The sequence below is a fragment of the Nesoenas mayeri genome (genome assembly GCF_963082525.1).
Source record: "Nesoenas mayeri genome assembly, chromosome: 13".
In the NCBI taxonomy this organism is placed as follows: Eukaryota; Metazoa; Chordata; class Aves; order Columbiformes; family Columbidae; genus Nesoenas; species Nesoenas mayeri.
In genome coordinates this window covers 14,211,447-14,223,818 of record NC_137550.1, presented here as the reverse complement: position 1 = coordinate 14,223,818, position 12,372 = coordinate 14,211,447, and the positions used below count along the sequence as shown (strand labels likewise).

At 51.0% G+C, this 12,372-nt stretch overlaps 1 protein-coding gene across 9 annotated transcripts in view; it reads left to right on the top strand.

Moving 5' to 3' along the window:
• Positions 1–6,403, top strand: part of ENOX2 (ecto-NOX disulfide-thiol exchanger 2) — a 40,999-nt gene extending 34,596 nt beyond the window's left edge. For 7 of the 9 annotated variants that reach the window (XM_080352786.1, XM_080352785.1, XM_080352788.1 and 4 more), the window contains exons 14-15: positions 1,594–1,679; positions 5,031–6,402. In XM_080352786.1, the coding sequence (XP_080208912.1) occupies positions 1,594–1,679; positions 5,031–5,174 (230 nt within the window). In that variant the 3' untranslated portion in view covers positions 5,175–6,402. Of the gene's footprint in view, positions 1–1,593; positions 1,680–5,030 lie in introns of all 9 variants that reach the window. The other 2 variants (XR_013922786.1, XM_080352784.1) reach the window with 2 other exon arrangements.
• Positions 6,404–12,372: the final 5,969 nt, after the last annotated feature.

The window sequence follows — 12,372 nt, the reverse complement described above, 5'->3', positions numbered from 1 at the left end:
TGATCAACCTTACAGCGTCCTAATTGGTGTCACAGGCTCAAAGACTTTAGTGTCACACAGAATCCCAGAATGTCAGGGGTTGGAAGGGACCTGGAAAGCTCATCCAGTGCAATCCCCCCATGGAGCAGGAACACCCAGATGAGGTTACACAGGAAGGTGTCCAGGCGGGTTGGAATGTCTGCACAGAAGGAGACTCCACAACCCCGCTGGGCAGCCTGGGCCAGGCTCTGCCACCCTCACCCCCAACAAGTTTCTTCTCCTCTTTCAGTGGAACCTCCTGTGTTCCAAGTTTTCACCCATTGCCCCTTGTCCTGTCACTGGTTGTCACCCAGAAGAGCCTGGCTCCATCCTCCTGACACTCCCCCTTTCCATACTGATCCCCATGGATGAGTCCCCCCTCAGTGTCCTCTTGTCCAGCTCCAGAGCCCCAGCTCCCTCAGCCTTTCCTCACACGGGAGATGCTCCACTCCCTTCAGCATCTTGGTGGCTCTAGGGTGTCCCGGGGTGGATGGCGTTTGTGGCCCCCACAGCAGTAGGCCACACACCGTTAGGTCGAGCATGGTGTGCTGTGGGCCCCATGGAGAGAAATTCTCTTGGCTTTAGAACCTGTGGCCAGAGAGGAAGGAAAGTGGAGCAGGGTGGCAGGGAGAGAAGGCTGGGCTCAATGGGATGGGAAATACTGCCGGTGTTTTTAAGTACTGCTCACAAAGGGATTGCTGACCTCTGATTTACAGTGCAGGCATATCTGCTAACCTTTTTGTTTCCTTTCCCCTTGCCTATTTCTGGTAATATTGAAAAATAGCCTAACATGGCATGCTATGACTTTTCAGCCCAAAACACTGGGGAGTTGGGGGTTTTCTGCAGCATTGGAAAAGGAGGAACAGAAGTCCTTGTCTTTATGGGACAAGGCATTTTCTTCAGTTCGTTGTCACTCAGCCAGGTTCTCCTCAGTCATCCCTCTGTATCTGATTTGAGAATAACAAAGAATCATTTATTGTTATCTGGATGGATCTGTTTGTGCCAGATCATGAGCTGGGGAAGGGACTTTGGGGAATTGCGAAGGCACAGCCTTTTCCTGCACACAATGGTCAGAAATGCAGGTCAGGCTTTGATATACAATCCTGGCCATGGGCTGCAAGGTGCCTCTTTGTGACAGGGCACAAACTTGGGTTACTCTGTTTAACTGAGTGCTGCAAAACTGTTGGGATGAGACACACATGCCACTGCTGCTCTCCCCATTTGCCTTTGGTCCTGTCCTGCTCCTTGCCCTTTGGTACAGCTGGAGCAGAGCTCTGCTTTCCCTCTCATCGGGCCTTACGTCCCCACAGGTATGATCATTTCCATATGGTTCACCACTGGGCACGTTACTGTTACTCAGCAAGCCATGAGAATGGTAAAGTCTGTTTTAAGTGCTCATGAGCTGCCTTGGTGACTTGTTGTTTCCTTTGCAGCCTATGAGCTAAACGTTGCTGTACTTAAAACCAGAACGGCCCAATTAGATCCCTGTGTGCTGTGCCACCAGTGCCGGGGAGCTGGTGTTCTCAGCTGGCTCTTGTCTCGTGAGAATGATGTTTTTGCTTTTCCTTTCCGCAGGAATAATTTCAACATTTCTTCATGTTCACCCATTTGGAGCAAGCATAGAGTACATCTGTTCCTACCTGCAGCGTCTGGACAGCAAAGTAGGTGTATCGGCCCGCTCAGGCCTCCGAGCCAGCCTGGTTGGTGTGTTTGTGCCCCGAGTGTGTTTGGTCTGTGTAGAAGAGCTTCACTCCCTCCCTGGGAGTGGGGTGGGGGTTGGACGGTAAGAACTGGTGTGTATTAACTGGAATAATTTCCTACAAGAGGATGGGGAAAAGGGTGAACTCTCTCAAAATCACAGAAGCATTTGGGTTAGGAGGGACCTTTAAAGATAATCTAGTCCACCCCCTTGCCATGAGCAGGGGCATCTGTCACTAGGTCAGGTTGCTCAAAGCAACCCAAGTTCTACCATAGCCCTCATCCAGTGTAACGTTAACATAAATACAGAGCTGAATATGTTCTTACTGCGGATGTTCATGCGTAATCCTGCTCATAAGTCAAGCAAACCCTTTGACATTGGCTGTGTTTGACAGTGATTGGCTGCTGTTGTTTCCCTTATCCTTATGACCTCAAAGGAAAAGAACAAACAACTGGCCTCTTGCATACAGTTTATCTTGTAACATCTGCCATGCCACTCTTTGTATATATTCTCTATAAACTGCAACAGTCACATTGTTTTTCTGTTTCCGAGCCAAGTTTTTCCATATTTCTGATCTTGAAGCCCTTCACTGAGCCTTTTCTGTCTCCGTTTTGATACCGTCAGTGAGGTCATTTTTAGGAGGATGCTGTGCAATGGCTTCATAATGCGAAAAAGCATAAGCCCTGGATGGCAGTCCTGCTTGCAGGGGTCTGTGCCAAGTGCAGGGATTGAGCCCTGGCTGCGGGAGTCAAGAAGGGCCAGAACAAGAGCAGCGCTAACGCGTTTTCCTTAGTACAACAAGAAGCTGCTGTTTCCTGCAGTATTTCTGTGTATTGCTGCTTCAGGCTCCTTTTGGGAGTAAATGGGGAGCGACTGTGCAAAGGTGGCTGAAGGTTCAAGGGAGTTCCATCTCACTCCTTAAAGTGCCCCAGGAACAGGAGGCTTCCCAGCATTGAAATCATGTCTTGTGACCTGAACTTATTCAGCTACTTTTGCTTAGAACTTACTGCTTAATTTGTCCCATCCTAAGGAAGCGCAGCTCGCTAGCCTGTGTTTTCCAGGCTCACTCCAGCCCTTTTTAAGACTTATCTAATGATTTATCTTCGTATTCTAATTCTGAATTTGTGTATAAGGTGAACAGCTGCTTTTATTTTTCTTTGGAACTCCTAAAGAAATGCCATCATATCCTGCGGACTTCTGACACTTCTTTGGAACCTACAATGCCGGAAAGGGCTGCTGACATTTCTCCAATAAGCTTAGCAGAAAAGCCCTGGGAAAAGTGCATCTTTTAACCTCGCCGATGCCATTGGTCTTTTTTATTGTTCACTGACGCTCAGGCAAACCTGGCCTCTTGAAAGGGGGCTGCCCATTTGTTCGTCAGGTTCTGTCTTAGCTCTTCTGTTGTTGCAGGAGCTCGGTGTTAGTTGGGGTGTTGCTTTGGAGGTTCAGCAGGTCTTTGGGTGCGAGGTGGGGACGGGTTGCAGGGGAGCACTTGAGAACAGAACCTTGTTTCTTGGAGCTGCCAGCAGGAGAGGAAGAGGAATGTCTTTCCCCTGCTCCCTGCCCATCAGTCTCACCAAGAAGGCCAGCAGGTCAGCAGAAATTAAGGCCAAGCGTGGTTTGAAGCCGTGAAACAGCCCTTACAGAAACTGTCCGTAGCACTGTGTGCATCACAGGTGCTGGGCAGTGTAGATGATGCTCCTCCCGGGGTATCCGCTCTCTGTTTCATGTGTTGCCAAACCCATCGGCAGCCTGACCTTGTTCTGGTTCTCCATCTCTCTCAAAACTCAGACCGTTGTTTCTGCCAGATTGCAGAACAGCCTGATGACAAAAGTGCCTCCACCAAATGTAAATCCACGTTGCAAAGCGGGTGCTCTTAATCTTTATTACGTGCTGGGCGCATTTTGAAAACTGTGGACCTGTGATTACTGCCAAAGGGCTTTCAGAGGAACGCACCTGAGCACTAATGCAGGCTTAAAAGTGAACACACTTTCTGTGTGCGTTGTCTACTCCTGGAGGTTCAAACCTCTTCTCCCTAGCTAAGTGCGAGCTGAGCATGGTGATTCGTGCTGACACACAGTGAATCAAAAGAACAATGTAATACCTCCTTGGGAAGGCAAGAGTCCAACATGAGTTGGGGAAGTGACTCAAGATTATCTCCTGGAAAATCCAGTTGTGGATTGTATTGGAGACCATGAAGTGGGATCAGTCTGGATGTGACAGAATGGTCAAACTGAAATGGAACCTCAGCAGGAGGAAACACCGCTGAGCTGTGTGGTCAATAAGCACCTGGAGACTCTACAGAGCTGCAAACTCTGCAGACTGTAAAGGGAGTTAAAAATAGAGACAGTGAGTGTGGTAGATCAACACATGTACAAAGGATGTCACGTTGTTCTGCGCTCTCGGCAAATATCTGTGTTTTTGTCCAAAAATGCTTCCTAATGCTCTGCCTAACCAGCAAGCGCATGAGGTTGTTGTGCAAAGCGAGTTCTGAATGTGTCAGAGCAGTCCCAGATACACAGCAGAAACTATCTTGAATTCTTGCGAATATAACAAATAAGGCGTTCATTTTTCTGTTGCAATAAGGAAACCATTGCAGGCAATTGAATAGGAGGTGGACATGACCTTCTCACTCCTTATATATTCTGAAACTGTTAACTTGCAGCATCCTGAAGTTTTTTCACTTGCGGAACTTTAATTATATGTAATCAATGCCTGAGCAGTCACATTTCCAGGCCTGTCTGCCCATAGGTGATTGACTCTTGGTGCAGATGGTGTAGGTGGCGTGTGGCTGGGTAAGGATGCTGGCAGGTACATGCTCTGCTTCAACGCTGGGAAAACACTCCAGAAGCTTTAGTTGCAGCTCTTACAGTGCACCTTGGAAGGGTGACAGTGCCCTGCTCTGGTGAGGGGCAGGAACCGTTCAGAATGTGGATATAAATTCACCCTGTTTCTGATTTCTGTACCCAGTAGCTGAGAGCTCCATATGTGCAGCACTGGTAAAAGTACTTGCTGTTCAGTTACTTAAATGCTTGGGAGTTTTTAATCCATTATCTTCCATTTCACAGCGTGAAAAATTAGGACGGTCCTTTTACCGTTATTTCTAGTGTCTGATGTATCTGCACCCTGAAGTGTGGCAGGTGCACAACTTGTGCTGTGCCAGGATTATCACTATGAGTATTGGACGGGACATGCAGGCAAAGCCCAGGTGTATGTTAGCAATTAAAGGAGCTTGAATATCGGCAGTCATTACAGGGCTTCTGTCACCAAAAGCGTCCGTATTTTTAGTGACGTTTTCCTTCTGTTCTCACAGATTTGCACTGCAGAAGTGGAAGTTCTCATGACTCGACTGCAGAACACGTTCAGGCAGGAGCTCAGTGGGGTCGGGGCCAGCCTAGAGAAAAGGTGGAAGTTTTGTGGCTTCGATGGGTTGAAAATGACTGGAGCTTCGACTTAATGATGAAAACGACAGCGGGATATGTACACCAAGACATCCTCTTACCTCTGTTCATTATGATAGTGTTGCACGCATCATGGACTCGGGTGGGATAATATGTAAGTGAAACTGTAAGTCCAGAGCAGCAATGGAAGAAACTTCAAGTTCTGTAGCTTCTTTGTTCAGTTATTTGGTCAATATATTTTGTGAAAAAAGTTCCTGTCTGATATTTTTAAGCACAACGTGTTGACTACCTGTTTTGCTGATGTTGTACGTGTTTTGTGCACCCAAATCTCTCATTCTGAACCTTCTTTTTACCGATAGGAACAGCCATAGACTGTCCTCGTAAGCAACAACAAAGACGCATTTCCGGGTTTGTAGAATCACCAAAAGGAAAGAAAAAGACTTTTTTTTAGACATTTCTATGATTAAAAACTGAGATATGTTTACACAGAAGAAGATTTAGATGTCTCAGTTCTCTGAGCCAAACAATTGTTTCTTTTTCTGCTGTTTTCTCTACTAATGGTTTAACAATTACGCTGAGAGCTTAAGGAGGCCAGTATGATTCTGGCAGTGTTCTGGTGGTCTGGATTGCAGTTTCACTCTGTAAATGATTTCTTACATAATTGTATTTAATTTTCTATTGATCTGGGTGGAGCAGAGCGCCTACATCAGACCTCTGGTTTAGTAACGACTTACCACCACCGTTCTCCACCTGCTTTGCTTTGCAGACTGAGCTTCTGGAAATGCTACAAGCAGCACAGACTTTACTCCTCCTGAATCCTCCCAAAAGCTGTTCCTCATGTTCTCAGTGAATGTCAGGCTCTTCCCTCTCCTCTGCGAAAGGTTGGGAAGATGTAGGGTGAAATGCCTCAGTCCATTGATCCACACAGTCCAGATCCCTCCGTAGAGCCTTCCTACCCACAGGCAGATCAACACTCCCCCAACTTGTCTGCAAACTGATTGAGGGTGCACTCAATCTCCCGTCCAAATCATCGCTAAAGAGATGTTGAGGATTAGATTGCGGGGTGACAATAAAACCCTGGCAGGTGTATTGTTAACCTTCTCTCCTGCCACTTTCTCCCTTCAATCCCCCCTCTCCCCCTTCACACTCAGCACAGGTGATCAGGAGGGAAAGAAGGACAGAGAAAAGAGAGTTGGAAAAATTAAAAATGTTTTACTAATGCTACTGATAAAATAGAGAAAATAATACAAAATATACAAAACCAATCTTGAAAGTCTCAGCAACTGCAGAGCTGGCACCCGAAGTCCTGGACTGGACTCTGCAGCCAACCGGAGCTGGATTCAGTCTGTCACTGGCCTCAGTTCGCAGGGACGACTCGCAAGGTCCTCTCCTAATGTCGGCCATAAGCAGAAGGGACGAGATCCTCGTGATCTCCCACTTTTATATGAAGTATCACGTGAATGGCATGTTATACACAGTTGGTCAGTTTCTGGTCACCTGTGTCTCGTTGCCCTTCTCGCGAGATGTCCATCCATCCTTATCAATAACCTCGCATTCCATTGCTGTGTTTACCAAAACATGGATCTGGTTCTCCAGGAAAATGCAGCTCATATGAAGCTTTAGCTGACAGGCAAATTCACTAAAAGAGAAACTTGTTTATAACAAAACCAGGACAAGAGATTAAATAGAACTGGCCCCAGCACCGAGCCTGGGGGGCACCACTCATGACTGGCTGCCATTTGGATTGTCAAGCTCTAGACAGTCAAACCCACCTCCTCTCCTCGCCTCTCCATGCCGAGGAAACTCCAGCCATCCAATGCCGCACTCCAGTTGTGAGTCAGCCCAGCAGGTTTCCACAATGGCAAGTAGATGATAGTTTTCCTGCTGCACGCTGGCTTCCAGCTGCTCCTGCTTGTTGCCCACGCTGCAGGTGGGCAGGTGGCCTGTGTTCAGCAGAGACCTCTCCTTAGGAAAAGGAGGAAAGAAACTGCTGCAAACTGGACTGTTGTGGAGCGCAGAGGGCAGCCATGGAGTTAGGAAGGCATGTCCTTGACTCTGCATCCAGAGCAGGCTGGCTGGATGAATGGGGTGTGCTGGCTGCATTGAATATAAAATCATGGAATCGTAGAACAGTTTAGGTTGGAAAAAACTTTTAAGATCATCAAGTCCAACCATAACCCACCCCCGGCACTACTCCATGTCCTGAGAACCTCATGTCTGTCTGTCCAACCCTCCAGGGATGGTGACTCCAGCACTGCCCTGGGCAGCCTGTTCCAATACCCCACAGCCCTTTGGGGAAGAAATTGTTCCAGATCCAACCTCAACCTCCCCTGGTGCAACTTGAGGCCGTTTCCTCTGCTCCTGGTGCTTGTTCCTGGGGAGCAGAGCCCGACCCCCCTGGCTCCAAGCTCCTTTCAGGCAGTTCAGAGATCAGAAGGTCTCCCCTCAGCTCCTGTTCTCCAGCTGAACCCCCCAGGTCCCTCAGCCGCTCCATCACACTTGTGCTCCAGCCCCTCACCAGCTCCGTTCCCTTCTCTCCACTGGCTCCAGCACCTCCAGGCCTTTCTTGGCGTGAGGGGCCCAACACTGACTCCAGGATTCGAGGTTTGGCCTCCCCAGTGCAGGGGGATGGTCACTGCCCTGGTCCTGCTGGCCACACCAGAGCTGGTACAAAATGTGGAAGCCAATGTGGCAGAAAGGCTCGTGAGGCCCCAGCGCTCCCGAGCGTTGGCCGCAGGGTGTGAGCTGGGAGCTGTGGCTCGGACAGGCCATCCTGGCCAGCGAGAGGCCCCTCCGGTGGGAGCTGCTGTGGCTGTGGAGCTCTGGGGAGCGGCTCAGACTGTTGACTGCAGCTCCGTGGTGGAGCGGGCAGGTTGTTCTGTGGGACAGCGGGAGGGAGTGGAGCTGGGACCTGTGGAGCAGATAAGGGCCAGATGAGTCCTGGGTCCTGCTTCTTCTCCTGCCCAGGCTTTCTTTACCAAGGCCCTTCCAGAGGGACTGGGACTTCCTTGAGGCCTCATCCATTCTGCAGATGGGCTCCCTGGACAGTGAGGATGCGAGTGAGGTGCTGCTGCAGGTACCAAACCATCTGTCTCCAGGGAGAGCCCTGGGAGCCGGGGATTCCCAGGGCTGGAGCACAGCGGGTTGGGTGCAGGCAGCGGGGAGGGCGAAGGGACCCTTTGCTCGGGGTGGGGATGCTCACAGGTGGGGCTGCCTTCCTTGCTCCTGACACTGGAGGCAGGTTAAGACCCTTCTGAAGAAATGTTCTGAATAGTGTCACTGCAGATGAACATTGCATTTTTAAGGAATAAACATTTTTTATGGGCAAATCTTGGCCCTGCTGCTTTCTTTTTCTCACCTAGCTTGTGGTGACTGCCACAGGAAGGGAGGTGCTCCATCTGAATCCTCTGCCAACATGGGGCTTTACTGCCCTTGTGAATGCTCTGGACATTTACTGATATCGGGCCAGCAAGTGATCAGCAGCCAATAGCTATAAAATGCTCCCTGCTTCCTCTCCAGCCTCTTCTGATGTTTTACTCAACAGGCAATGAATTCCAGGTTCGTGACCTCCTTCAAACCAGATGGAGTTTGCTGATGATGGCAACACTTGGGGTGGATGTCAGGTGCAGCACAGCAACACCAGTTTATGCTTGGTGACAAGGACGGGCGGTGAGACGATGCACAGAGAAAATGGGCAGTCAGCAGCCTCCACAGAGCCGGCAAAGGGGGCTCCTGTGCAACGGCTGCACGTGTTGGAGGAACCTGCAAGCCTGGCTGTGGCCTCTGGGAATGCAGCTGCTGCGGGGCAGGAGGCAAGTGAGCTGGTGCCTGCTGGATCAGGAGGTGCAGAGGTCCCCAGGTAGGGGCAGGTCCCAAATGAACAGGAGGAAAAGGGAACCTAAGGAGAAAGATGCTCTGGAGTTAGGAAAGCTGGGCCTGGGATGGGATGTGTCATGATGGGGCCATCCAAGTGCTGGAAGAACATGGGGAGCCGCTGCAATGTCCTGGAGGGACCCTCAGCACCTCTGAGCATGCCGGGGTTTGAATTGCTATGTGGAAGCTGGTGTTGGCAGTCCCCGTGGGACAGGAGGGCCATCAGTGAGTGGACGTCCCAGTCAGGACCCCGCTCGGCTTGTCCCCAGCTGCGGCTGAGGCTGCAGCGGGACCGGGCAGAGCCGGGGCAGTGTGGGGGTTGCACTGCTGCACCCCACTCATTGTCATGTCATGGACCAGCAGCCTGGCTGCGCTCCCGGAGTCACTTGTGAATGTGTTGACGTGCAAGGTGCCAATTTGGGGTGTTACCATGTGTGTCCTGTGGGTTGCTGTAGATTTGTAAGGCTCTCTGGTGTCTGTAACCCCCGATGTACAACATGTTGTACAAGATGCCAGCTGCGCATCAATCCTGTCAGATCTCAATGCCAGAGCTGTGCAGGGCCCTGCGGTCCCTCAGAGCCGTGGTGGATGTGCGGGGCAGCACCGTGCCCGGCCCAGCCCCACCGCACTGGGGGTTTGGTCACCGTGAAGATGCTGTGATGGAGCAAGCGAGAGGTCTGCATGGAGTGCCAAGGTGCAAACCATGCCCTGGCCCTCATCAACCAGCACCCAGGCAAAGAATTGTCTTCTTGGGTTTCATCTACTAGACCAGCTGGTTCTTCTGTTGGTGTCCTAGTTACTGATAGATAGGAGTGGGGAAAGCATGGGGACAGAGATTGCGCAACCACCGATCCCCTGCCAAGGCACAAACGCTGTCAGGCGTGGGAAGTGCTGTTCCTTCCCATCTAACCCTGCCCTCCCTCTCCACACCATGATGTTTCTGGTTCTCATTTCTTTTGGCAGAGAATGCACGTTCTCATCACCCCTCTCGTCCCCTCGGCCGTGTTCAGCTGCAGCATCTCCTCTCCGTCACTTCTCCGCTTCTCCTCCCGCCAGCAGGCAGGGAAGGTTCCCCACCCGCGCTGCTGGGCCACACGAGGTGCTGGAGACATTGCTTTGCAAACCATCGTCTTGAAAGAAGAGGAGAGCGCTCAGGCTGCCACTGGTTGTGCTGCGAGAAGACAACGAGGAAGGTAAATGCTCACCCTTCATTCCACCTGGGAAGAGAGTAACTTTGCTGCTGAAAGCAGGGGAGCAACTGCAACTCTTTGGGAATAGAAGGGGAGGCTGAGCTGAGCTTTTCCCATGAGATTTCCTTAAATAAGCCTTAGTCCTAAAAATAAGCAGGGAAAGTCATTGCGGAGAGGAAGTACCATGTTAACGCTCCCAGTGAAAGGCATTTTATTTCTGGTTTTGAGTTAGTGAGATTCCTTCTATGGCATCTTCCTCCAAAGGGGGATTTGCAGTACTCTGGCTTTTGCCCCTGCTGCGTGTTGGTGTTTTCCTCCTTTCAGGGGGCGCCCGAGCCTGGGGCAGGGACACCCCGAGTGCTGTGCTGCCACTGGGCGGTTGGGCCATTGGGGAGTTGGACGTTGTCAATGCCGGTCCCCATTTTGCTTGCTCCTGTGAGCACAGATACACGTTTGCTGCAGGAAGCGAGGTCGGGATTTTCGGGGTTAATAGCTGAAGCAGGAGTTTATCAGAAAGCCAGCAATGTGGTGTTTTATAGGGCTATTCTTGTAGCCTTACGGTGAGGCCAGATAAGCAGCCACTTGCTATTTTTCTTCCTGCTTTCTCTCCCTTCTGCTCCCTGTCCCACTCGGGTTTCCTCCTCCTTGCCCAATGCAGCCGCGTCCCCTGTAACTCCTCTCCAGCCATCCCTCCCCGTCAGGCAGTGTGGGCTGTGCCTGCAGAAAGGTGATTTCTTTCAGTGTGTCTGTCTCAGCGGTTTGTCTGTCCATCCGTAGCGTCTCCCACTGCTCCCGGGAGCTCCCGCTCTGCTCATCCCGCATTTCTGGTGCGGCAGAAACACAAGAGCTGTTGCTGGCGAGTGGAGATGTTCGATGTTCTTGCCCATCGAAGGCATCGTTTCATCTGTGCCCCCTTCTCCCAGCCAGGCTATCCCATGGAGCTCGGTGCCAGGATCTGTTTGCAGAGCTTGGTAGGACCAGTTAGTTATTTAAGTTTAAGACTGACCCCCTACATGCAGCCCCATTGAGACAGTATGTCAAATATGTTCTTAAGGGACTCCTTCTTCCTTCCATGTATTTATTTCCTGCAGGATGAGCGTTATAAAAAGCCATGCGTTGTGTTCAAGGCTGATTGCAAAGCTTGTGCTGTGAAGGGGCGCGTGGAGCGACAGGAAGCTGAGGGGTGGCCAAAAGAAGCTGCAGATCCTAAAGAACAGCCCCTGATGTTTAATCATTTAATAATGAAAAAGCCCCTTTTCCAGCAAGACACGAATGGGCTGTGCTTCACCTGAAATTTAACTGGGTATCATGACTCTCTGGCCCCATTAGTGGGGTCAGTGCTACGTCTGGCTGCCGTGTTCGTGGGGTCGCACCAGCCCTTCCTGGTGATTTACCCCTGGGTCCAGTGTATAGACAGTCATGGGCACCCGGGTACCCCAGTTTTGATTGTCCTGAGGTGCTGAGCCGTTCTCATGTTTGCCACCGTGTCCATGAGGAGGCGCGTTGTTTCTGTAGTAAACACCAAATGTTTCAAGAATATCTTTGTTTTTAGCTCAATTCCCTTTCTGGCGTGGCCTTCTGGGGAATTCATAACTCTTTTATATATAGATATATAAAATATATTTTTTAAAATTTATGTAGCTTCCTAAATATCTTTAGAAATCGCAAACCTGGCCAAAAGAAACGCTGCCCCAGAGAACAGCCCTCCCTGGGCACAGGGGCTGATACAAGAGCCTGCTGGGACTGCCCCATCGCACTGTCCTGTCCTCACCCTCAGCACCGGCCCGAGGAGATTTCCAGGCATTTATTGTTCACGATTGCCCCTCTTTGGGAAGGCTCTTTTCGGAGCTTGTCCTCTGGCCACGTCTTCGCTGCTGTGCCCACGCTGATAACCTTGGTCCTGTCTCCTGCTGGCTGCTGCTTTGTGCTCTTTGGACCGTGGCCGGTTCGCCGGGTGCAGGAGGAGCAGCCGCAGCCCCTCGGCAAGGGGACGGACGCCCAGGTCGGTGCGGGGTGGGGAGCTGGCAGCGTATCCCTGCACAACCTCTTGAGGAAGCTGCAAACAATGGGGAGAGCTCCCGAGAGGTGGGGGAGACGGGATGGGGCGCTTGGCTGTGACCTGTGCGGGGCTGCGGGCTGCAGCGCAGCTGTGCCGGGGAGCCAGGCGTTGGTGAGGCTTCCACAGCACTGG